This window comes from Drosophila miranda, chromosome 4 (genome assembly GCF_003369915.1).
Source record: "Drosophila miranda strain MSH22 chromosome 4, D.miranda_PacBio2.1, whole genome shotgun sequence".
NCBI lineage: Eukaryota > Metazoa > Arthropoda > Insecta > Diptera > Drosophilidae > Drosophila > Drosophila miranda.
Genome location: NC_046677.1, coordinates 30,105,357 through 30,131,792, shown reverse-complemented (window position 1 = coordinate 30,131,792; position 26,436 = coordinate 30,105,357). Strand labels below are relative to the sequence as shown.

At 42.5% G+C, this 26,436-nt stretch overlaps 2 protein-coding genes across 2 annotated transcripts; one reads left to right on the top strand and one right to left on the bottom strand.

Moving 5' to 3' along the window:
• Nucleotides 1–19,516: 19,516 nt before the first annotated feature.
• On the bottom strand, nucleotides 19,517–20,002 carry LOC117189080. Its single transcript, XM_033394051.1, has 2 exons — nucleotides 19,887–20,002; nucleotides 19,517–19,819 (listed from the first exon to the last, which is right to left on the bottom strand). Exons 1-2 carry the CDS (start codon nucleotides 19,937–19,939, stop codon nucleotides 19,540–19,542), a joined length of 333 nt encoding a protein of 110 aa, XP_033249942.1. The 5' UTR covers nucleotides 19,940–20,002; the 3' UTR covers nucleotides 19,517–19,539.
• Nucleotides 20,003–21,347: 1,345 nt separating this feature from the next.
• On the top strand, nucleotides 21,348–21,963 carry LOC108162854. The gene has a single exon (XM_017297799.2). It carries the CDS (start codon nucleotides 21,406–21,408, stop codon nucleotides 21,733–21,735), a length of 330 nt encoding a protein of 109 aa, XP_017153288.1. The 5' UTR covers nucleotides 21,348–21,405; the 3' UTR covers nucleotides 21,736–21,963.
• The last annotated feature ends 4,473 nt before the right edge of the window (nucleotides 21,964–26,436 follow it).

Here is a 26,436-nt window from a genome sequence, read left to right as displayed (position 1 = left end):
TTTATGGCCCAAGTACAGGCCCAGTTAACACACAAAACCATAGCCATAGCTGTAGCCATAGCCATGGAGTAAGAGCAACCTTCTAAAAAAGGAAAATATGAAAAAACTCGTGCAGCCGTCGCATAAAAATAAAACTATGTACTAATAAGCAAAAACAAGGTGGAAAAAATTGAGCAAACTAACGTCGTTAGCAGCAAGAAAAATGGGAAACATACGTATAGTAGGTACGGAACGCAAAGTACGGAAAAATGTGCAAGTTTTTTGAATAAACACGAAATGCCCTTTTGGAGTAGGAGCTTGATTGTGATACACATATTGAGTGCATGGCATTAATAATTTATTTACAACACAGCTAAATATGCCACGAATGTAAATTAGAGTTTTATATGGTCTCAAATTCCTGTTGAATTATTTGAGATTTTTATTTCAATTGCATAAATTAACTCTCGAAATATATCCCCACAATTTTGCCTTATTTGATCGCTTTGTACCCAAAAATGTAGCCACTTAAAACCTTTAAACAGCATACGTTGAGATTCTGAGAGCTCTTCTCGAATCTGACACACCCACTTTGCCGTGTAAGCATTCCCAGCAGACTTCATCAGCAATTTGTAATACCTACTTTCCAAGGGCATTTCACTCGCAACTCGCAAAAAAAACTTTTGTTGTAACCGCAGCCACAGCAGCGCTCACGTTTTTATGTCAATGTTTTGTTTTAGTTGTTGGCGGCAGTCTTGCCCATGCCCCCGGCCAGAGGCGTGCCCCCTCTGGTCGCATGTCGTGCCCACTTGTACTACCTTTGAACTTATGCTGAAAACAAGAAGTGACGCCGCACTGCCAGGGCTCTGCTTCTGGTCGAGGGGTTTGCCTTTGGCCAGGTCTGGTCTCGACTCGGCTCCGCTTTATGTGATCAACAACTTGTTTTGTTCTTACTCAAGTTGGATGCGAAAATTGCAGGAGTGGGTTAAAAAACGACGCCAATAAAAAGTACACTGCAAGAAAAGCAAAAAACGAAACTCAACGCAAGGAAGACACTTTCCGAATAGGACAAAGAGCATTGGAGCATTGGAGCAATGGAAAAGTGTGAAGGCACCTTTAGATAATTTTCTTTGGCTTTCGTTCGTGCTACCAAATAATTCGAGAACGCCAGAGCCACACAGACCAGGACTCCCAGGCAATTGTTTGAGGTTTCGGGCTGTGCCAAGGAAAAACTTCGCCTGCAGCTCCTTTCTTAGAGTTTGTTTCTGTGGGTTTTTTGAATAACCGACCCATAAAAATAATATGGCAATGTCCTTGCCGCTTTCGCAAATTGCAATTGCATTTCTGGTGCCCCGCTTGATCGAAATTTAGTGGCTCGGGAAAGTTGTTGCCCGCTGGAAAAAGTGTGTCGCATAAAAAGCCAATTAAGTGGCATTCGATTGGTTTGCATGTGGCGCAGATTGGCGCGACTTTGGGCCGCGCTATTCCTCATACAAATGTGGACGTGGGCGGTCTGGGGCCCTGCCCTAATCATAAATACAAACAACGTTGGAGCGGCGACGACATTGCCATCTAAAATGGAAATCTACCGGTAACAAGTACATGCATATTTTCCGGCTTGTGCTGATTTTTCTTGCCAGCCTTCGCGCCGGCTTTTCCCTCCTCCCCTCCATTATGTTTGCTTATCAAGTGGAAATGCATGCAACCTGCGGGAGCTGCAACAGCAATAATAATATCAAGCAAACAGCGCAGATAGACGCCCGGTCGCGGCAGCAGGCAAACGTGTTGCTCAGTTAAGAAAAACGAGTTGTTTCCGGCACTCAAACACTTCTGATTGCACTGCCAAAAAAGAAGAAAGGAGAACGACAACGACAAGGAGGGCTGCACTCTTGTTGGCTGTGCTATAAATTTAAACACAATCGCATTAAAAGAGCAACAAATATGCATAAAAGGAGGCGAGCAGCATTCGGGAAAGGATTTAGGGTGCAGCTTATTTATGTTGCCTATTTTTTGGGGCAGGCGTGAGTCCACACTGAACTTGAACTTTGTTTTGGGGCTGCAACTGGAGGCAGGCAGGCAGGTTCGTCTTGGTATTCTCCATATGTGTGCACTTTGTGGCGATGGAACCAATATTTTTGTATCCACTAATAAATTCAATTGAATGTCCCCAAAAAAGTGAATCCAATTTCAGAAACATTTTCCCTGGCTCCAGCCATTTGTATTTTTCCACTCCGATGTTGACAAGAAAACAAATGAAAAACTTCATGTAAATAAAGCAGTCACAAACAAAACTCGTTGCAGATTTTGTTGCTCTTGTAGGATTGTTTTCCTTTCGTTTGTATTTAATTTAATGCATTCTTGCCATCATCGTCATCCGCATGATCATCATTGTAATAAACTTTTAGTCAGTTGGCCATTGTTATTACTTTTACAAAACTTTGCTCTCTCTCTCTCTCTCTGTCCCTCTGTCTCTCTCTGTTCCTTCTGTGTCACTTGTTCAAGCAGTGAATGAGTGTTTTTGCAGGGTAGAAACTTCAGGCAAATTGTGAGTCAGACGGGCTTTGAGGTAATAGTTAAAGGATTTTCGTAGCCGGCTGAAATTAATGCGCCAGCCAGCAGCGGACTCGGCTGTTTAGCCGCCATTGAGAGCCGCTCATCAGTCAAAGCAGTTTACTGGCAGTTCCAGCAGATTCAGGAGTCCTCAGGCCCGACATCTGCCAACCTCTTGGGCTTATTTATGTGCGTCGACTGCAGCAGCCATGAATTGACTTTGTGACTTTATAGTTGGGCGCTACGCCGACGATCTCCTCTTAGCCACTCTCCCTGGGAGCCGTCAGGCACGTCCTTTTCCATAATGTGCATGGAAAATCCATCCTCCAGTCATGCCGTCCCTCCGACTGTGTGTCAATGACAGCCACAACGACGTTGTTGTTTGTCCCAGTCTGCCACATGATGCACTTGCCAGGCGGGGCACAATGTGTCTTTTGATTTCCGCAGACTGAAAGCCATCCGCAAGCCGCAAGATTGAGGATGATTTGAAAGCAATACACACTGCCAGCTGGCAAAAAGAGCAAATGTTTCCAGTTTCCTAGCGCAGGGAAACATGGTGGGAATGCGGGAGGAGAGGAGCATTTGAGAAAGTTCATGTGGAAGGGATTTGCATGTGATTGGAACACAATAAGTCTACCTCAACGTTGAAACAAAGACGTTATGAGACTAAAGCATATGAAAGCTCTGTCGGAAAATGCTTTTGCATAGGTCAAATGTTATGCCAAACCTTTCTACGAAAGAAAAACCTTTTCTTAAGTCAAAAATGAGAAAATTAAACGCCGCTTAACTGTTATGTCCAATTACTTGTCCACCAATGCCTTCACATGACAATTGGATATAGAATAAGCCCAGTTTTGAATTATGCTAATTCCACTTGAACTGTAAAGCCACCCTTGCAACCTGTCCCCTCTGTCCAGCTAATGAATTGAATATGAATTGCCGTGCCAATATCCACAAAAGTCAACTGACACACACGTCGTATGCGTAATGTGGTGCATAGGAATATTTCCCAAAATATTTTGCCATATATGTAAATTCCGTCTCTAACTATGCTAATTCATGCACAACAGCTGCCGTGTTGACTTCTGGAGGCCATTTATTAATCGGAAAATCTTGTAATTTCTATTTAAATATGCAGATGTCATGGCTAATTGATTTTCCAAAAGTTGCACAATAGTTCAACCTCCAGTTGCAGCTAGAAAATTGTCAATAATTTAAGATTCACCCTGGCATATGGTATTTGCAGATACTTGATAATGCTTCGATTGCGTTTTTATGTTTCTTTGTCTGCACGTAAAGCACATAAAGTTGCTGGGAAGCCAGATCGCAGGACACCACACTGCGTATACTTAATACACACGTATGCAATGCGTGACCGATGCAAGGTTGCAGCACTCCGAGGCTCCGAGGATGCGCCACTCCGCAAAAGAAATCAACTTAAAATGTGCAAATTGTTTATACTTCGACCCCTCTGCGGGCGAACAAACAAACAAACAAACATACTCGTCTGGCTGTGGGAGGACTGAATGCTGGAGATCTGGAGGACTGGAGGCTGGATCGGGTTAAAGTATGTGCCGGACATTGAATAAGATTAATGAAGGTTTTGCTTTTGGTATTTCTCTCCTTTTTTAATGTTTGGTTTTTGGTCGGCCGCCTGCTGCGGTAACGTGGCTCTGCCACAGGACGCTGTTCCTGCTCCGGCGGCTCCTCTCCTGCTGCTAAAATATTTTTGCACTCGGCTTTCGCTTGTTCTGGGCTGTTCTGTCCTGTTCTTCGGCTGCTGTTGCTGCTGTAAACGAAAAACATATTTCAATGATGCATACTCGTACACCCCGTCCAAACAACACGGAGCAGGCGTTGCCCTCTCCCTTCCCTGGTGGTATTCCCCGGCAAACAATAAACTGACCCAACAACAAGTCGTAACCAGCACCAGAGCTGGAGCGGGAGCCAGAAGAAGCATCTCCTTCTTCAAACCGCACACAACTGTCAGAGACATGTTGCGAAATGTGACAATTTTATTGGTCTGTCAGGGAATAATATCAAAAATTGAATTGGCAAAGGAATGAAAAGTGTGAAATTTAATTTTAACGAAAGACAAACAATTTTATTGGTATTAAATTATATCCCAGGGCCAACCACTTGCCAATCTTCGGTTGAAGTTAGCCTTGAACTCGGCTTAAAGTCTCAGATTTGAAGGCGAAAGAAATTGTTGCACTGAAAAGGACTGCTCTCAAATGCATATAAATGCTGTTTTCATTTACCTCTCAGTTCCATTAACTAACAAATCAAATAACACTTAGATTTCTGCAACTTCTATCAAGCATCTCCTCTGCACACACCTGCAACTAATTTAATTATAATTGTAAACCCACTTGGATAACTTTTTATCTCTTCACTGACCACTCTTCTGCGGGCATAACATTTTTGCAATTTTACTAAAATTATTCCCGCAAAAAGGAAAAAAAAACCCATAGAACCGTAGAGCTGTGAAGTAAGTAAAACTCCAGACATATTTAATTATGAATGCAGCAAAACTTTCAAAGAGCAGACAGAGAGAAATGGAAGACAATGTGGAAAAAAGTTAGCCATTAAGTACGCGTAATCAGCACTGAGCTCCGGCTCCATTTCTACTAAATTATCTTCTCAAATTGCAATTTAATGAGCTCATTGACAGGTGCAACGCAGCAAAAAGCAGATAAAGTTTCCCAGTATATGCTGGACTAAATTTAGTAGCTAACTAGAAGTAGTAATCATCAGCTTTAAGCAGAAATTTTCGCATACGCTTATTCCCTGCAGCAATACTTCAACACTCGGGTTCTTTTTTTTTTGTTTTTTGTGTGTGTTTTGCGGTGCGTTGGCAGGATTCCATTTTTTAATTAACCGCCAGAGAGCGCAGACCAGAAACCGGGGACCGGGGACCAGGGACCAGGGACCAGAGCTGTTGCCCCACGGAGACCTGCCTGTCAGTTTACCTGAATGTAACGTTATGTTGACATTTGCCACCGTTATGCGCCAGTCTGAATATAACGTGGCAGGAACGGTGTGGCACGGGCTCTGTGTCGTATGAGCACACCTGACAGCTGTTGCTCGAGTAGTTTTTAAGTAGCTGCTAATGAGTCGGCAACTTGTGGCGGCAGCCAAGTTTCAAGAGACCATTTTCTTACACACGTGCGGGCCGCTCCGATGAATTTCTGCAGCAGTTGATAAAGTTAAATCGCAGCACCGCCATTTCTGGCAATATTTTTTGCCCTTCTCTGAAATTTTATGTGTACCACCAAACGGGATAAAAGGATACAGTCTGCCCGAATTTTCTCATATTTGATTATGCTTTTTGCACAACCTTGTTACCCTTCTATGACCTCACGGAGGGTATTATGATCAGTTGTTTCGCGAAGCTATAGAGTACCAATTTGGGTTTTTTGGGTTTATATAAGCTTGTATCTCCATCAATATAGATCTGCCCCAGCACTGTCAAGAAAAGATCAAACTATTATATACCTAACATACAAAGCCGTAACTATATATTTTACACAAATTATAATAGTAGATCGTCCCACTATAGCCCTCAGGTGCCATGAAACCTTGGACCTTCTAGGGTACTCCAAGCTTCGTATGCCGCTTTTACTTCTGGTTTCTTCTGAACCGCGAATGCACACACCATAGCACCATAGCGGAGCGACTACCCCGCGGGGATGCGCGGCCAAGAACAATGGCTAACAATGTTACGCATACGACATGGGGCCCGGTGCTGGCTCAGGCCCCCGTTGAGGTTGGGGGCTTGGTCCATCGAAGCGAAATCTGTTTTAAATGGAAGTGTTCGCGCACAATTATGTAACATCATCAGAGGGGGAAAAGCGCTGCATAAACCGATTCCTTCCTTGGCCTCGTCTTCATTTACTTTTTGCATTTTGGCGTTAAATTAAAACAACTAAAGCGAGTTTATGACATAAATACGACTAGCATAAAAAGAAGCAGAAGGAAATGAGAAAAAAAAAAAGAGAAAACAAAATACAAAATACAGTTTTCACCGTATAAATTTGCGCTAAACTGGGGATTTGAAATGGATTTTCTAAGGCTATGGCAACAATGGCAGACTCGACATAATCGCCATGAATGAAAGCGCAGCATCATCGACTACAGCACCGAGGCGTCGAAGGCGACAGCGGCTCCTGGAGACTGACAGGAGACAGCAGACTGGAGACAGGAGGCTGATGGGCATGACAGGCGGAACAAACGAGTATATGGAAAGGCGAATCTACAGCTGATGCTGCAGCCCAAGGCATAGTTTACGCAGGGCTCCGGGCACTCGATACACTACGAGTATATTTGCTTGGCGCCACCTCAGACTGGGGGCTGTAGTAGCGTTATAAATCGCATTAAGTGGATCATACTTTGCATATGAAGTGCCCGACCAACCCACGGACTGACTGACGACCCAGTTTAAGCCACCGTGCAAGAAGCAAAAGATAAAAAGAAAGCACTTTACCATAACAATGAACCCCGACACCAGCGCCAACCCCAGCCCGAATACGTTCCAGCATCAGCGCCAGCGCAATCAAAATTCAAAAGTTTCATTTGCAGGTAAATGTTGGATTTAGTTGGGGAGGGGGGCAGGGGGGATTTTTAGCACTGCGGCACCTCGTCCCGGTCCTCGTCCTTGCCGTTTTATGTTGTCAATTGTTTGGCAGCGCATGATGAATGATGCCGATAGCGTGCCACGATGATAGCGAAAATTTGTAGCCGCATTAACTCTGGCACCGTGAAGTTTTCTCGGGTCCTGGGCAAAGGTCAACACGGATCTTAATGGGCACGGGAATGGGAATGCTAACTAGAGCATAGTTGTAAATTATGCGGAGAAACTTCCTGGGAAAGCTTTCGCTCTATTATGAGTGATTGAAAATACATTCTCGTTTGGCCAGAATGGATGAAAGCCATTTTTAAGAAATCTTTATACCACTTGGAAATTGGCAAGATAAAGTGAATGGCAGTTGAAAGAATTTAACGAATTTGAAAGGCACCATTTCATAGTTCAGCGAAATCTGAAAAATCTAGAAATATGATGCTTTATTTAACGGTCTATGCAAATCAGGAATATCCATTTTCGACCAGGTCTAGACATTCTTAAAACCAACTTTATCGATAAACATAAAATATTCACTCATAAACTTCGATTCTCATAAATATGAATCTCTTTCAAAGGAGACGGCGACGTGCCTCACGCCTACCCAAAAAAGCCTACCCGAATCTTGCTATAAATAGCCCAAACAATTATCATAAATATACAACTGCAAAAAGCAGCCAGAATAGTCCAATTAAGACGGTTCTTCTACACATTCACAAGTAGAAAATACATAAAGAAATGGTATTGTTTTGACGCTTTATTAATGAATAATTAATATGAAAGGCAGTACGAGTTTTTGTTTGGTCTTCGATGTTAATTGAAATGAGCGTTTAAAAAAACAATAAATACACGAAAAGTCCTGCCAGAGAAGCAGTCTGCATACAAAAATGAAAATTATACAGCTACGGGAGCAGGACAATGGCTCAGCTCCGAGAGGGGAGTGAGAATGAGGTCCTTGGCTGGGACGACGGCCAATAAGGACAATGTGATTGCCTTAAGGAGCTTCCCACTGGCAACGCTTACAAATGCCATTACACGACAAAAGACTCGACTCCACTCCCCGAGTGTCCTTATCGGCAATCGCATAAATCTCGTCCTTGGAGAGTTGTTACCGGTTCACAGGGCGGGCCGGAGCGGGGCGGTGTTGCCACCTAGTTGCAAATTGTACGCAAGGGTTTCCTTAAAGCAATTATGATATCAAGCCTGAGCACTTTTCTTTAGTTGTTGCTTTTTATGGACTCGCACTCGGTCTCGGACTCTCACTCGGACTCGGACATGGACTTGTTTTCGGACATTTGTGCTGACTCTCTGCATCGTGGCTGCGTGACTTTTATTGGACTTTGTTCGGTTTCTTTTCGCATTCTGGTGAAAGTTTTTTGGCTCTTGTTTATGGCATTTATCGTGCTATTTATTCAGCTTGCTGTGCCCTTTGTTTCACGATTCGCCGCTCCTAAGTACGGCCGTCTAGTCTCCTGCGAAGCCATCGCATATCCCGCAGCGTTTCCTTGGCGCAGCGCGCTCTTATCTAAACGATTGCCTGTGGAGTGATTATGAGTGTTTGAGGTTGTTAGCATAATTGACGCCCCGTGCCCGCTTAGCCGGAGAAAAGGAAGAAAAAAGATACAGAGAATAAAGTTGCGCTCAATGAGCAGACAATGAATAATAATCAAGTGCTATTTGGTAACATTTTCATGCTAATAATGGCACCAGGATTGGCATGGATGGAATCGTTCGAGGAATATTGTCTTTTTTGCTTGGGAAACTAAAGAGAGACGTTCTCTCATTGCTCGACCACTCATCACAGGATTAGCCTTGACCTCAGTTCAATCTTATCAATTTCGCCGTCTATAAATTCTCTCAACTTTTGAGTAAACATTTTGCTAAAAGAAAATCTATGTTTATATCCAACAAATGTGGTAAATCAATTCCAGGCATAAATAACACACGACTCTGATTTTCAATGCCATTTCAAAAATGTATTAGTTCTGCTCATTGAAATTTCCAGGCACGTCACAGAGCCATCAGCAGCAGCAGCAGCCTCCTTACCCGCAGATAAACCCCTAACCGAAATCCAAACGAATGCTAAATGCGCATTAATGTTACCTGCCACAGTGGGAACTCTTTCCACAGACAGCCACAAAACCGTAGAATCACCACAAATAATTTCAAACACACATCAAAAATGTTGCACGTGGCTGCAGAAGCGTTTTCTGGCATTGATTTTGTGTGTCCTGTTTGAGGGAAACATGGCAAAGAGCAAACATTAAAGCTCCAATGGTCTCTTTTAAAGGAAGTCCAAGAGCTCCAAGAGGCCAAATGTTTGTTAAGTTGTGCAACGGCTCTGCATGCTGGCCAGCACTTATTATGATTACTTGTTGGGTAAGCGGTGGGAAACTATAGTCCCTGGTAGGCCCTTCCAAACATCAGCAGCACTTGGTGGTTCCTCGGTTGTGGCTCACATTTTCCACAGGTCGTATACGCAATTTTTTGGCTAGAGATGGAAGCAGAGACTTTATACTGGGATAAACATAATCTGTACAAATAGTGTGTCAAATGTATCTTAAAGCCGTTGCCGAGATCTCTGCTCCCTCGAAATCTATGCTGCAACATCTTTATTCGGGAAATCAATATCATTGTATTTATGTGTCACGCTCGCATCCCTCAAAAGCCAACTTAAGCAAACTGATTGCGCAATGAGCATTAGAGCATGACACGCACCTCCCTCACGTTTGCCACGTTCCTTAGATTTCGCACATTTCCAGCGTTTCCCGGAGCCACGACCAAGACCAAGACCGACCCCCAACACGCTTAAATTTAAGCATCAGGGATAATCTTTGGCTGTTGTCGCCTGTCGCCTGCTGCCTCCTGCCTGTCGCCTGTCATTGTCGTGTTTGCACTTGGCTTTAATGCTCGGCAACGCTTTTTAGCTGGCCCTGCGGCCCTGCTAAGTGAAGTAGTTGCAGGCATCAGCAGGCAACGTGAAAAACTTTGAATCAGTGGCTGGGCTTCAACGTGCAACCAGCAACCTGCAACCTGCAACCTGCAGTGCATTTTCCAAAGCGCATGCAATTAAAAGCTGTCTTCCTGTCTTCCTGTCTCTGTCTCTGTCTGTACGAGTATGTGGGTTAGTTTCCAGCAAATTTCCACAGCGTTTTGCGGTGTTTTCAGCATGATTACTTTGTCTACTACCTGAAGTGCAAATGAAGGTTTGTCTGTCTATCTGTCTGTTCGGTGTCTCTCTATCTTCAGGTGTGTGAAGTTTGTTAATTGTGTTGATTTCGTGGCGCTGCAGGAAGTGCTGCGACTGGGAGAAAGGAAAGCGAAATTGTAGCAGAATGTTGATCAATTTACCTGTTGAACCGCAGGCAGTTGTGCTCAAAGCCAACTGTTTAAAATCCATTACCAAGTGTAAACGTTTCGTCTCTAAGCCAACAAAGAGAGGAATCCCAGTCTTTGAGTCGGTAGAAGATAACGAAAAGGTTAAGCTCTCGAATTCCATGAGGGATTTAATAGGAGTTTGTTTAATAATGTTAAATACCCTTGACCCAAGTTATGATCCGAAATGAAGGGAAAGTTTGGCTGTTTCAGTGAGGTCACAGCAGTCAATAGAGTCTATATGCTTTCCATATTATAAGTAAACTATCATTTATAGCCAGACAACATGGTGACCCCATTCTTTCAATCCATTGGATACGTAAGACGATTAAAGGAAAACACGAACGTGTATGGAACCCAGCGAATGGCTTGAATTTTTCCATTTTCCTTGCAGTCAGCGGGAAAATCTTGTTTTGCATCAATAAACATTGACATTGGGGCTCGAGAGTGGGTGTGGGTTTGGGTGTGGCTGTGCATGCGGATGATTTGGCTGAGGGTCTGTATGCGGGTAAATAAAGTGTTGAAGCAGCTAGAAATGCATTTTCCGGATGCTGCAGAGCACACGAGCCATAAATGATGCATGCAGCCAAAGGCAACAATAAAATCAGTCAAAAGAAGTTTTCCCCCCCCCTCTATAAAGAACTTTTTTGGGAGCAGAAAAGAAAAGCTAATGCAAAGGGGGAAGGGGGGAAGGGGGGAAGGAAGCTCAAAGCGGCAGACTGCAACAAGAGATTTAATGCAACAAAATCCATATTTAAGTGAGTTTTCCGACTGTTTCATTTCTTTGTTTTCCGACAACTATTTGCTCGCTGCATAAGAATGATGAGCATGGAGATGCGGATGCGGATGCGGATGCAGATAATTTTCCATGCTTTTTGCCCTTTCACTTCTGGGACTCTTACTTAACTTACTTTACAAGAACATACAACAAACAGGTAAGTGGTTTTTTGGTTTAAGATAAAATAAACAAATTTGCTTGAATTTCAAGTTTTGATTTGAGAGAAATTTTCAGGGATTCAAGGATTTTATCCAATATTTGCATACAAGATAAAGTTTGCAAACAATTAAAAAAATGCAAACAAAATCCTCTTAGAAAACTTAACAAATTGCGGAAGTACGAGTATATTTAAAATGTATAAGCTTACAGGAACACAGTTCACGAATATTGAGAAACTTTAAGTCCGCCTTTGCCTGCTCGGTACTACAACAAAGAAGGGGAAAAAGCATAAGCTTAAGCCATTAGCAAAAGCTTAGAGCCAAGGCAAAAATCATAATCTTCTAATTTGAGACGAGCAACAGGACGGGGCCTAAGCCTTGTTCTGGTGTAATGCACGGAACGTGATGGCTGCATGCGTGTGCGGAGCCCGAGCGTATGCGTATGCGTATACGTAATATGTCTAATGCCACAAACACAAACTCAAATAAAAGTGATATACGCTCAAGACGGGCAGACATGGAACTGAGTGTGACTGAGAGTGGAGCGAAGACGTTAGACGTTAGACGTTATACTTTAGGCAAATGTATCTGTAAGCAGGCACTTAGCCCACTCAGGAGTTGGGTTTTTGAAATATGCTTGCCTGGATACTCGGCTGCTCGGCTGCTTGACTGCTTGGCATCTGACTGCCGCCTTCCACGCCACAAGAAGCAGCAAGACAAAGGCAACAACTAAAGCCCTCACGAGAATTTGACAACATATTCACAGGGCCCCCATTTGCAGCCCCCAGACTTCCTGGCTATCACCGCGCGTGCCGCACGCTTTGCGCATTTAACGCGTATTTTGCACTGGCTGCTGCCACATCTACGACAACGTTGCTGGTCTTGGCTCTTTTGGGACATGCCGAAGTTTGCGGGCATGTGGCACCAACGCAATGCAGGGCCCCATCGCCGCAGAATGTTGCATAAATTGTTTTTAAAGTCCACCAAAAGTGAGTGAAATGTTAGAGCCAAGTTCACCTGTCCCAGCCACACCACATACCCGTACATAGAAGGAAGGATATGGATACCTGTAGAGCTGATTTGGGGCAAACACTGGGCAGGGCGCACAGGATGACTTCTTTTAATACAAGCTGCCACTGCCACTGCCACTGCTACTGTGCCACAACACTGAGATTGACAGCTCCGAGTCCCGAGTGTTGACAGCAGTAGCGGAAGGAGCAGCACCAGAGCTCGGTAGCAGCTGACTTGGCAGCATCCTCTGCCTTAGGGTCCCGTTTGTGGTTTGGCAGCCAGTCGGACTTGGGGATGGTGGGAATCTGCATGGCATATACGTATCCATATGAAAACATAGTCGGGCGAAGAGCACTTACCATTTTAGACGAAAACAAAAAACGAAGAAAAACAGTGCCAGTTTATGGCGCGGCAAAGCTTACAAACTCTTAAAAAGTCAACAATAGTTCCTTAAACTTAAATCTATGCATCAGAACTCTTACATTGTGTTTTACTGTTTTTCGTGATAAAAATTTAATCTAAAGTAAGGCCGAATGATGATAGCGACTTAGTGGCGAGCGAGATCGAAGAAACTTTCCTTCTTCCGAAGAAGGGAGATGCTCAGCCACGACGTACTCAAATTTAATGGACAAACCAGCGAAAAAGGTTGGATCCGCGATGATCCTGCCCTTTCCTGGTGGATGTATTGCCCTTGAGCCTCCAATAAGAGGCGACGTGCACGCACAGAAGGCTGGGATGCCTTCGAAATGCAATGAATTAGCTAGGGTAAACGTACTCGAATAATCCCTGAATTGCAAGCGGATAGATACACACATAGATACATTTTATTCAAACATATTCACATCAATAGCAGGCCAAAACTTAGAGCGATTACCTCCTTAAATTTGAAGTCGTTTCCTTAAATGCTCAAGGATGTGTGCTCGCAGAGATTTCACCTGGCCGAGCAGTTACTTACCCCTGGGGGGCCCTGGGGGGATTATTTGTAATTTACAATTTATGTAATGTGCGTGCTTGTAATTTGCTGATTTAATTAGTGGCCATAAGTCATTGTTATGGCCAAGGACGAGGCAGCGAAGATAATAAATGACTTTTAATTGTTGACCATACTTGTAATTAGAGGCAAAGGGGATTGGTCTTGCCTGGTCGGGTGCCTGTACATAATAAATAAACACGCCGAATCTTATCGATGATCTGGTAATGGAGTGCATAATGGCCTGAAAACGTGAGCACATTGAATAAAGGCATTCAGGTGTACGGATATCAAACGAGATTCCCCTTTCAAAGCGTACTTTTGTGTAAATCAGCTCCTGTACAACCTCCCCTTCTGGTAACTAGATACCATAATTATAGATCCAGCTAATATGCACTCGACATTCCAGGCATCGTTGGAGCCCGTTTGAGTCATGGCATAGCATTTCACCTGCGTCACACGTGAACGTCCATCCATAACTTCCATCCACATCCGTCGTGATATGCGGTTAACCGGCTTACAGCAAAACCGCAAGGAACAGAGCCCCACACTGCACTCCGTGGCAGAGCACAGACAATGGCAACACCAGAATGATAACAAACATTTAACAATAATTAATAATCATTAGTAAGCCGCACATTATTAAGTGGTTGACTAAATATTGAAATTACTCTGATATTAGGGCCGAAGCCGGGGCCGAGGCCGGGAGCAGCATAAACAATGGCATTATTATGGCACTGCACAGCGGTCTACCCCACTGAATGGCCCCTGCCTTTCAGCAGGAACATCAACAACAGGAGAGGAAGGACTGGTTCAGAGTTCGAAACTTAGTTACCCTATCTTACCCTTGGTCAATCGATCATGGACACAAGTATTGCAGAGTTTTCTTTGGATTTAGTTGTGTTTTAGATTAACAGAAAGACATGTCCAAATCTACTCGTCTGTTGATCCGATTCTCTCTCCTCTATCATTTCGTAATACCCTCTACAAGGGCATAAGGACTGTCGTTAATGACGACAATGTGCAAACTGTTTTGAACCGAACGGGAAACAGCAGCGGGGAAAGTGGCAGCAGAAACAATAACAAGCCGAGGCAATGGCAATTTTGTTGCACTTGTATGTGTGCCTGGGTGCGGGTGTGCACCAGTATGCGTGTGTTGCAAATTATGGACATGCGTGTGAAGTACAAGCATGTAAATTGAAACTGTGACACGCCCATATCCACCATATCCGCCCCACGCAAATGGCAGCCAAAACAAATCCTGCGGTTATTCAGGCTGTCGACAATCGCCCTCCGATTCGATAATGTTCCCGATAATGATTTCATTTGCACTCTCTTTACAATATTATCACCATTATCACCAAAAACCTTGTTTTCCAAATAGTCAATGATGCAAGAGTGAAGTAAAAATTACAGGGCTGTCTAGACTTTAGGATACCTAATGAGTAAACAGTCCCTGCAGTGAGAGGAAAACCTATGGTGGCAATCGCCAAAATTCAACCTCATCCTGCCCGTTATCCGACCTGTCAAACAAGAGCTCTACTATACATATATGTATCTCTGAGGATGGCGGGGAAGTATATGTTTGGGATAGAAAAGACCCCTCTCAAAATAGGCAGAATAGATGTTTCTCTTTCAGAGGAAAGTGTAATGGTTAACAAGAATTAAGCTCGCAAATCTCCAGAGTAATAATGTACGTTTTGGGATGTAATTGTGGTCTCGGGGAGGCGCCACCCCATCATCGCCACAGCAATTGCATTAATAATAGTGCAGGACCCAGGACAGGACCCCGGATGAGGACGGGGCGACACCAGTCGACAGCGACTGGCATACTTTTCGGCGTGCAGAATGCAATATTTGGAAATATAATTATGCCAGTGACTGTGTGTCTCGCTGGGTCTGGGGCTGGGTCTCTCTCTGGGCCCTGTATTAACCCAAAGGCAATGAAATATACGATTCCATATGCAAGGGCACCGTGTGAGTGCGTTTGCCATTATATTGCATAATTTATTCGCGCATTTAATTAAATTCCAGCCCTGGAACTGGAACTGGAACTGGCGCTGGTTTTTCCCACTGATGACCCAAATACCAGGCCCACAGACTTGCAGTCACGTTTAATGCCTGCTTAATTTAATAAACTAACAGTCCAAAAGTCCAACAGGGAAAACATTAACTGTCAAAATAGTATAAAATTAATTTCAAACTTCACGTCCAATTTGTCACCACTTAACCGAAGTATTTTTTAAATTTCCCCAAAATGTGCAACATTTATTTATTTGCGGCGGCGGTGCGAGTACCCAATGCGAGTAATGTGCGCAAAGTTAATTACGTTTAATGGGCATTAGAGAGTAAGCCGATTGCGGAGGCTTTGCACTGCCAATGCAAATGAAATTTATAATTTAATAAAAAACATATGGCTGCAATTAGTCCACATAGATGTATGTATAATTGCATGCAATCTGGCATAATGCGTTTCAATTAAATACGTGAAAAATTCAATTGCACTCATTTGTCTAAATCTGACTTTAAAACAAAGTTGCTGCTCCATTTATGATTCTAATGCTTTTTATATAAAAATCATTTCCAAGGATATTTAATTGAGTATTTCGTTCAATTCCATCCTGGGTTGCCGGAAAAGCGTAATCTTTTCCACAGAATCGCCAAAGACCTTTGTGATTGAAGACTTTCCCTCAAGACTCTCGTCTTGAAGACTCTCTTTCAAGCACATGCTCATCAGAGGACAGCGATTCTGTGGAAAAGATTACACTCCGTAGTAATGGATTAGGCATGGCAGTGCTTGACTGTCCATGTTTTCGGGGAACGTTGGAGGGAAATTTATCAGACGAAGGATTAGGACATACGTATTTTTAGTGAAATTTAAAATATTTGTGTGTCTGTGTAGGACTCTTCAGAGCACTCCAACAGCTAATTGAAAACTACTTGTATGTTCTTCAATCCTGAAGAGTTTTTCTAGATAATTCTAGTGAAAATAAAAATTAAATCAAATTAATTATTTACATCTTTACAACGAAAGTATACACAAAGGAGGACCTAATCGGGGGCATTGTACAGTGCTTAGAGGTGTCAATGATTCGGAAAATCAAGTAGATATGTGCATACAATAGAGAAATATAATTCCTAATTTACATTCCTAATTTACTGCATTGCCTAAGGCTAGTGATTGGGCTAGTATATACAGTACGGGACATACACATGAGTCCGAAAATTCAATGAGCAAAAATAGAAATTTAATTATCTTTGGAAAGCAACAAACACATTCAGCAATCCAGCGTACTATCACTAATTTGGCAACATTCTTTCGCATAATTGCTTATTTATTTGCAAATATTTACTAATAATTCACGTTGTCTGGCACCCGCCGCAACCCCAAGGCAATTCAGATGCAATTTCGACATTTCGTTAATTAAAATTTCGAGCGACAAAGTGAGAAAAGAGTGAGATGAAAAAAGCCCCAAAACCACGTTTCTAACATCAAATTATTTATGTCCTTTAATTAAAGTGGTGTTGGAATTTATTTTGTTTAATTTATGCGATAAAACGCTGCCCAAAACTAGCAGCTGTTTAGCGGAACCGGAAACCCACAAAAAGTTAATGAAATAAATAACATTTTGATGCATCGACTAGTACTAATGAGGCGGACAAGTGACCCTGGAAAGTTGCACACAATTTTCATCAACATTAAATCAAATTAATAAATAATGGGTAAAGTGAAGGGTGAGATATGACTCTGACATATTGTCCGGCATGCGACTTAATGTCCTTTACAGCACTCGTCTGGGATGGGGTTGAATAGAACGGAATGCGATGGAATGGTATGGCATTGGATGACATGGCAAAGGAGACTACAAGTAACCGGCAGGGAAATTAGTTACGGTGTCGCACAAGGACGAGAAACAGAAACAGAACCAGAAACAGGCACCAGAACCAGGCGAGGCCCCACTGCCAGTCCGCATGTGAGTGACTTAGTGCCTGCTTGATCTATCATCATTAGTTGAACATGTCACAGCAGACACTTGGCCCAATTGATTTAGTGTCATGGCATTGAGCTCAACAGTTCACTCGGACGAGACTCGACTCATCCTCGTCTCCTCCTCTGTTTGTCGGCTAATATCCCCTAAGTAGTTGGCCAACATTCCTCGCTGACACACACAGACCAAAGACCGATGACACACAGACATCAATGGTGTCTGGATCTCAAGCACTTGTTAATATGAGGCTTGTCTGTAGGTTTAATTAAGTTTAGAACAGTGAACTGTGTTTAAATTATATGCTAAAATATGTTCAAATGCGTGGAAATGTTAATAGATGGAGACTAAGTGAATGAATGGATGTCTGAACAGCTGAGGATACCGGCAAAGTTGACATAATTTCTATAATTTATAGCATCGTTCCTTAAAACTACCTGAGTACATCGTTCCCAAGTAAATTAAGATGATATAATGTTTCAGCAGACCTCTGAATATTCATGGCTCTGACGGCCATCCTCCTCGGCCACTTGAAAGTTCACTTTGCCAAAAAAAAACCAAAAAAGTAGCACAGGCAAATTATAATCTCCCATCGCGTAATTCGTACAAATGCAAGTCTCATTAATTTTGGGCAAGTTGCAGTTTTAAATTTAGTACTTGCCGCAGTCCGGCCCCCAGTTAATTAACACCTGAACGTTGCACGGCACCGGCGCCACCACCACCACCAGCACCAGCCCCCGGTCCGTGCTTGTCGTTTGGCGGCGGCACCCTACCGATGGGGCTGGAAGCAGAAACCACTTCAGTCACACTTTTGTGCTCGGCAGCCGTGTGCACTGACGCAAAGCGGAAGTGGCACTTTTTCCGAGCTGAAGCCCAACCTGAAGCTGGAGCTGATGCTGATGCTGATGCTGAAGCTGGATGTGGCTGCTGCTACTGCCACCAGCAGGCGTATCGAAAACCGAAACTTTTGATGGAAAAAGTTTGCAGCAACAAACGCATGGCCCCGTCCAGAAGCAGGGGCAAGTCCTGTGGCACAAGCGCCTTTAAACCATCAAGTAAGTCGCTATAATTCTCGCGCACCGCCCCATGAATTTTGATTCGTTTCTTTTGTGTTTTTTGTTTTGTATGGGTCCTTTTATCGCCTTTACTTTAAGCCGCGTCTTAGATTTGAATAATGAGCCTCGGCCAAGGTGCACGAAATGGGCCTCAATCGTGTGAGGCTTAGAGATTTATGGGGCTGTTCGCAAGACAGATTAGGTCGACCGATAGAAGCATCACCCAAAACCACAAAAAAGTAAAAGGAATTTGTAAAATGCTACAGGAGAAAAGCTGGGCTGTTCAATCAAGGGTCGCATGGGGAGAGCAACAGAATGAGAATCAGCAAATTCTTTCCATTACGAGCCGATCCATCATTTCCATAAAATGATCGGATCCGAGGGGTCTGTGCAAAAGCTGCATAAGATGAGGGACCCCTATATTGTAGTTTGCATAGAAAAAGACCGATGGGTATGGCCACATTAATTGTTGTTGTTCTCTCTCGTAATGGCAAAACAATAAAGTCGAAAGGGTGCTCCAGAAGTGGCACAATATCCAGAAAAAAGAACAAACAAATTGGCCTCAAAAGATTTGCCTAATTGCTGAACAGAAAGCCATCGAAAGCCACTCCTCAGCTGATGTTTGTCGCCCTCTTCCTCCCCCTTCCGCTCAGTCCGATTCCGTTGAGTTTGTGGTGCATCAAATAAAAGTTCTGTCAACAAAACTGGAAGGCAGCTGAAACACTGAAAGTGCAACAGAGGCAAGTCTGCTTTGCCTTTTTTCCTGCTGATGCGGCATTACGAGTGCGCTGGTATCTTGGGGAGTCGCTGGCTGCCGCCTGCTGCCTGCTGCCGCCTGCTGCATGCTGATGACTTTGTCAACAACTTAAATTGTTTGGCTGCTATAAAGAAGAACAAAGTTGGAATCCATTTAGGGTCCTCGGAGGTCGGAGATCACAAAAGCAGCTTTCGCTTTTCTTTGATGTTAACCCATTTGGCCCATTTAAGCTGGCTTCCGAGTACCACATCGTGTTGCTCTTTGAACTAATTGTTAAAAGTTTGTCGAATCTTTGAATTTTAATTCTTTCGCTTGTAGATAAATATTAGCACCAATAACACAATCATGCATAGATTATAAAACAGGCAAATTCCCACACTGTTCCAATTGTGCAGAAATTTAGAAGATCGAGACTCGCCTTGAAGAATGTCCAACTCTGCCGGTGGCTGCTCTTCAATTGACATATACACATGTTCAGGTGGATCTGGTTGCTGTTCTTCATTTGACACATGAACAGGGTGATCCATCTGGACAATGTCACGGTAACTGTCGCCATCTAACAATATCTCCTTGTCGTCACTGGAAGGAATACGCAATTTCATTATATTTTTCACTACTCTAAGAGGCTTAAAAAGTTGTATATTACAGCATTGCTATTCGAATTGGTTCTGATCTTTGCAGCTTCAAGGCTCTTAGCATACTAAAGAATCAGTTCAACTGGAGCTTGTCAATCCCGTGCAATGCGCTTGCTTCATACAAATTCCAAGAAAACAAATCCAGCTGAATTCCTACACTGCAAGAATTTCATTTGAATATTATAAATATTGGTATATCAATTTTTAAGAGTTTAAAGTAGTTTAAACATGCCAAAATAAGGTAGAACCTTAAGGTACACTGAGAGAAGAATGGCATAGTAAAAAGAAACACACCCACATTTAAATTAAATATTCGGCTTTTATTTACAAATATAATGAATTTTAATAGAATTAACTTTTATTTAAATATAAATAAAAGAGCTTTATATAGAGCGAGTGAGCGAGTGCTCAGGGCTTTTTTCTCTGGGTGTACTTCAAATACTTGAAAAATGATTTGCAGATATAAATTTTGAAACTTTGTATTCACACTCGATGAAATTTTGTATAGTTTTTATTTTATGCTTACTTGGGTTTCATTGTTGCTGTTTCGTAGCCGACCCGTACACTGTTTGCTTTTCTTGTACTCAATTTTCTGTTGTTCTCTGCCATCGGATGTGCCACGATGCGACGCATAGCGAGTGTTTGTGACTGACCTCAGACACTTCTCAAAAAGCGTCCATGGAAAAGGTATCATAGCAAAACCACTGACATCGAATCTTTATAATCTTTTAGCCTTAAATGATTGTTTATTATTCCACATTGGATTACTATAGCTGTTGTAGAGAAGATACATTTAGAAGTCGGATATAGCTGATATAGGAGCAATCAGTGGAAAAATCAGTAATTCTTAAAATAAACGTGCTGGCTCCAAATCGAAATTTTGTATAAAAAAGCTGAAAACGGTATCTTTGATCTTATTTTCAGAAAAACTACGGAACGCCTTGAATGGGAAAAGAACTCTAAAAAAAAGCCTCAAGCCACAACTTTGTTTGCAAAGGCAAAACATAGTAGTAGTACAAACAAAAATTATCACTGGACAATTATCACAAGATTTTAAGAGTATTTTAAAGGCCGAAATGCTGTGTGGTCAAAGAGAAGGCAGCAGCACAGTCCGGTCTCCGGAGAGTCTTGAAAGAAATTGATAAGATTCCTTGTGCCATGAGAGTTTTCTCTCTTTTTGCATTTTATGTTTTCATTATCTCTGGCTCTTGTTTTGTGGGAGCTCTGCAGTTCTCTTGTTCTCGGGTATCTGGCGAGAAAACGAATATCTTATCTGACTCACAAAACGACATAGAAAGATTGTCAGCTCCGGCTGTTTCTCTGTTTCTCCGTTTCTCTGTTTTTCTGTTTGCTTCGTTGTTGCCTCAATTAACACCTTTTGCCGCTGCGATAATGACGCAGCCAACAACTGCTTGGGCCCTGATGATTGGTAATCAACTAAAATGGAAACAGATACTGAAATAAACACTCTTTCGCGCTCCCTGTGCCGCCAGTTACGGACCCGTAGTTGAGCGGCGAACGCGTCTCGAAATGGACACGGACAAGCTAAATGCGAGGGAGCCCTCGGCCAACGACGAGATCGACTTTACCAGCGGCTACGAGGACCAGTACCGGAAGGAGTACAGTCCGCTCAAGCCGACATCTGTCTCCCCTCCGGACAAGAAGCTGGCCTGGTTTCGCAACTGGTCCACCATCCTGATGATCGCCTTCCTGAGCTGCGTCTTCAGCCTGGGCACCGTGATTCTGGTGGTCCAGGTCTTCACTACCAGCCTCCTGCACATCTTCTTCATCGTTGCTGCCTATGTGGCCGTTGCGGTGTTTATGATTTTTCTAGAGGTTCAATCCGTCAAAGTACGGTGATCGCACAATCGAAAATGAGACCCAAAATTCCGCTTCATTAGAACGAGTACTGTGACTAATTGGCTGAGTTAGCGTATAAAAATGTCGTGCTAATAACCCCGATTCGCTATCAAAATGCTCTTGGCCTATGTGTTGTGCAAATAAATTGAGAGCTTAAAGAAAATTTAAGCATTAACACCCAAGATATAAAATAAGTATTAAATAAACAAAAGTTCCCCAAAAAACGTATATAAATTTGTGTCTTTTTAACTAAATTTCGCTCTGACTAGACAGTGTTTAGTATATAGCATTCGCTGATAGCATTCGGTTGATTAAATGAATCTAATCAAGAGAGCGCAAAAAGCGACCTAGATAAAGTGTTGTTTCTGAACCAGCCAATATTCAGTGGAATAAACTCATATTTGCCTACCAATGAGAGCCAACAAGTGGCCGAGATATGTGTACACTCCATGCAGGTGTCTAATTAATTAATGTAATATCCCCCGCACAATGGACAATTGAAACAATGAGCCATTACCACATCAGTGATATAAACGTCGTTGTGAATGGATTATTTGCTTTTGGCCATTAGGGATAGCCTCAGATGGCTGCAAGGCTTAAACCAGACTCAAAATATAATCTAAAAACCATCTGTTCTCAGTGGAAATAATTTTGTTTATAAACTGCAACTTTTCCCTTACAAAAATACTCAAATTCCTATATGCCGTGGTAGATTTTGTTTTTAGCAATTTACCAAATATTTCCCCTCTGGAAATTATTTCCAAATCACTTCTGTAATTGCTTTTCACATGCCACCAGTTAAAATAAAACTCTCGCCGGGAATTTTCCCGTATTTTTACAGCAATTTTCTCGCCTTACAGCTGCAGCCTGTGCTCCTGTCAACTGGTTGGTAAAATTCTAGTTTAATAGCTGGAAATACAACCAGCATTTGGCTGGCATAAAAAATAGAGCGACAAGCTCATCGCGCACTTCCACATGCGAATCGCAGCTAAAAAACTGAACGCGTTGCCCCATTAAACTTTAATTTCCGTTGACAATGGGCGACAGTTTTTTTTGTTTCCTACCCGCTTCTTTGAGACGAGGGCAACAGCTGACTTACCTTAATTACTCACAGGATTCGTAGCCATGCTAATTATTTGCAGGGTGCACTATTCGTGCCCCGAGTGGCCCTTAGAGGAGCCAGACGATGGCCAGACCTGGCGAGAGGGAACCTCGTGGCCAGCGCATTTAATTATAATGTCGGGGAGGGCGCTGGGCCTGAGTACTAATGCCATTTCCGGTCGCCGACATCCGACGACTATGTCGGGTCTGCGTCTTGTCCTGTACTTTTTTAGCAAGGCAAAAACATTCCCTTTTGTTGATATACCCTGTAAGGGCGAGGCTTGTGGGGTAGTCTAAATAATGGAATAAATTCGATGTTTTTCTACACCCACATTGGCATTCAAATAATCTTTTTGTAATCTTTATTCTCAAGACATATGTATGTATGTAATCTGGAACGAGCATAAAATCGTAGATAAAAAGTGCTCGCACTTAGGTATCTTAGGTATCATTAAGTCCATTCCTAACTACAAATACTATAATTCATTTGGCTTAACATTCCCCGCCTGAGAGGGAAAGAGGAAAAAGACGCTCTAATTAAGGTCCTGCGCAAAGTCAAAGCCTTGTTAAAGCTAATTTTTTTTGACTGAAACATATAAATCGGGATTTGTGTGAGTGTAATACTCTCGTTATATTCAGCAAACATTTTCGAGATCTGTGCGAATTGCGAGCACTGCAAAAATATTCAATATGCACATGAATTATTTGCCATTGATTTATTGCTCATATGTATGCCTGCTGGCTCAATATTGCACATAAAAGGCATTTAAACAAAAGCTGTCTTGTATTTTATTTCGTATTTATTTGTGCATTTCTCTCATCTTTTTTATGGCATTTAAAAAAGCCGGCCATAGTTGAATTTTGCATAGGCAAATGAACACATTTAATTTTATTCAGAGTTTATACAAACTTCGAAACAGCCAAATGAGAAAACTCGATGGAAAAGCGAGCGAAGGCCAGCTGTGAAAATGTTACCAAAATGCATCCAAAAGATTCACAGCGGAGGGGCCAAGACATCTGGCTAGTGCCTGGGGAAATGTCTTGGAATTTGTTTAAGTAAATCTCACTTGGACGCTTTTCATTAGACCACTCAGCGAGAGCCAAGAAAATAGCACCAAGAAACACAAAAGTCATCCAACTGGAAGAGAAGGATGGCAAAAATATATAAAATAAAATCTCCCATGCATGGGGACCTCCTCAAAGTGTTGTCCTCTGAGAATCACCAAGAGTTCTTAGTAGATAAAATACAAACAAGGACCGACTCCTCAGAGATGGGAATTGTTCGAATTAAATTCTACTTAAAATTTAATACGGTTTTATTCGACTCAACACTTTTAATGCAAATGGCTTACAATGCATTGCCATTTTATGTTAATTATTTATGCAAATTTTCCAAACTTAAGCGCTCTTATTTCATATCCACACACAATTTATAATTCAATTACAAGAATACAAAGTGCGACCGCGTTAATAAAACAAAAAAAAAATGATTCACTTTCAATTAAAGCGGTCGTTTTTCCACACTTCAGTCGGAAATAATTCAATTAAAAAATCTTTAAAGAACTATTGTTCAATGGAGAATATTTTGCTGAAAGTTAAAGTAGAATCGGGGGAGGCTCCATGAGTATTCCCAGGCCATTTTCCCAGCCCCAGCACCATTTGAATATTCAATTAAGTCTAACTGCCAATTCTGTGATAAGCTCTCGCCCCAAAGCCGCTCCAACCCGGAACAAAGACAATTCTTTGGGCCTGGGCTGGGGCCTGGTTGACTGGCCTTGGAACATGGCCTACTGGCGATAATTTCTGTTAGACCCATAAAGGATGACACTTCCCAACATTAAGCGAGGATCAACATCAACAGCATAAACCACAACACTTGAATGAGCATTAAAGCTGTTCTGGCACCCGCTGGAAGGCCGACGAAAGAAGAGATAGAATATAAGGGTTTGCTTAATTAACAAAAAAAGTATCGGAGGAAAACGTGTCGTGCAACCTCTATTAAATCAAGTAAAGTTGTATATATTGCTCGGGAACTTACTCTACGAATATTCGGCAGAGTAACAAGCGTGTCAAAGCATTTTTGTGACATCTCTTATTTATTTTATAACCAGCAAAGGCCAAAAAGTCGAGAGAACGCAAACAGCATGCATAAATTACCGCAAAGAGACACGAAAGACCAAAGTCCTCGACGCCGGACTCCTGGACTGGACCAGGACCTGGACTTGATTCTGGTCCTTGTCCTGGCCCGGTTCGTGCTCCTCCATTGCAGTGCGAAAAATGTGTTGAAATATTAAAAAAGAGGCCAAAGCGAAAACTGTGGCCAAATGCAGATGAGCAGGCACAAAATTCTCTTCTACTTTCAACTATTTGGACACTTTCCCTGCCTTCTTTTTTGGTATTTGTAGAATGCTAAAAAGGCCACTTTAGTTTTAACCACAAAGTTTGCCTCTGTATGTGTTGTCGACCTCGTTGCACTTTTCGAGAGGCCTGGGAGCCAGGGGGCATCGGTCTTTTATGTCATTTAACAATGTTTCAGCCAGGACAATTGTGCACAGGTCCTAGTCCCTGCCCAGCCTCCAGTCCGCTCCAATCCGATTTAGCTTAGGTCCTCAGTCAGCCAGGCGTTGATTGCCAGGCATTTAAAGTGTTTTCAATGTAAATCTATGTAAATACATGCTGGTAAATAAAAGAGCAACTCCATGGGTCCATGGAATGGAAACTTTCGACTGGATAAATTGTATAGCCATATTTATTTGTTTTGCTAGCTCAATGCACGTTTCCAATGGCATTGCCCATGTCCCCCAGTCCCCATGTGCACACTCTTCAGACGACGCCTAAGACCTTAAGCCAGTCGCCCTTTAAGCCGCATTTATGCACAGTTTTCGGTCTATGGTTTGCTTTCATTTCCCTTTCTTTTTTGTCTATACCCTTGCAGGCAGCATTGTGATTTTGATGCTTGTGACACCGAGAACGATATCTGATCCCTTTCGACGGTGTTCCACAACTTAAAGGGAACTATCAACCGACTTATCTGCGGACCTATCCACAGGCAGTCGGATCCATATCTGTTTCTAGGGCATAAAATATAGTTGGCTTTGGAAAAAATGTATAACAAACATTTTTGGAACAGAGCTGATAGTAGATATGGTGGCACCTAAAAGGCGCAAGAAACATAAAAAATGCACTAATAAAAGGAAATTTTTGCAAGAAACGAGTAGTATTCGTATGCAAAAACGTCTCGGTTTAGCCAATAATGGCTTTTGGAACTACCTGCGGGTGTACAGAAAGACGTATCCCTGGCTGAACTCAAAAGACACGGTCCGAAAAGGAGCTAAGGCTTGGTGTGCACTTACAAGAAAGCAGAAGACAAAGTATAAGCATACGGTAATCAGAAATATCACTAAAACAAACTTCATATTTAAACTTGTCTTTCTCCATATAATATTCAACAGGAACGAGCCTCATCTGAGAGCATTCTTTCTCTTCTGATCTATTTGATTGGCTATTGAGACCGATCGACCACTTACCCTTGGCAGGACCCTCATGAAATCCCAATCTGTGTATTCCAAATTAATGTATGTCTCAAAATATTAAATCTAC

What these genes read in the sequence shown, in the direction of transcription:
- LOC117189080 (XM_033394051.1), bottom strand. Translation starts at nt 19,939, where the DNA reads ATGCTAAGAGCCTTGAAGCTGCAAAGATCAGAACCAATTCGAATAGCA. An exon ending in CCAATTCGAATAGCAATGCT is followed by an intron (nt 19,820 to 19,886) that starts GTAATATACAAC and finishes TATTCCTTCCAG; the next exon opens with TGACGACAAGGAGATATTGT.
- LOC108162854 (XM_017297799.2), top strand. Translation starts at nt 21,406, where the DNA reads ATGGACACGGACAAGCTAAATGCGAGGGAGCCCTCGGCCAACGACGAG.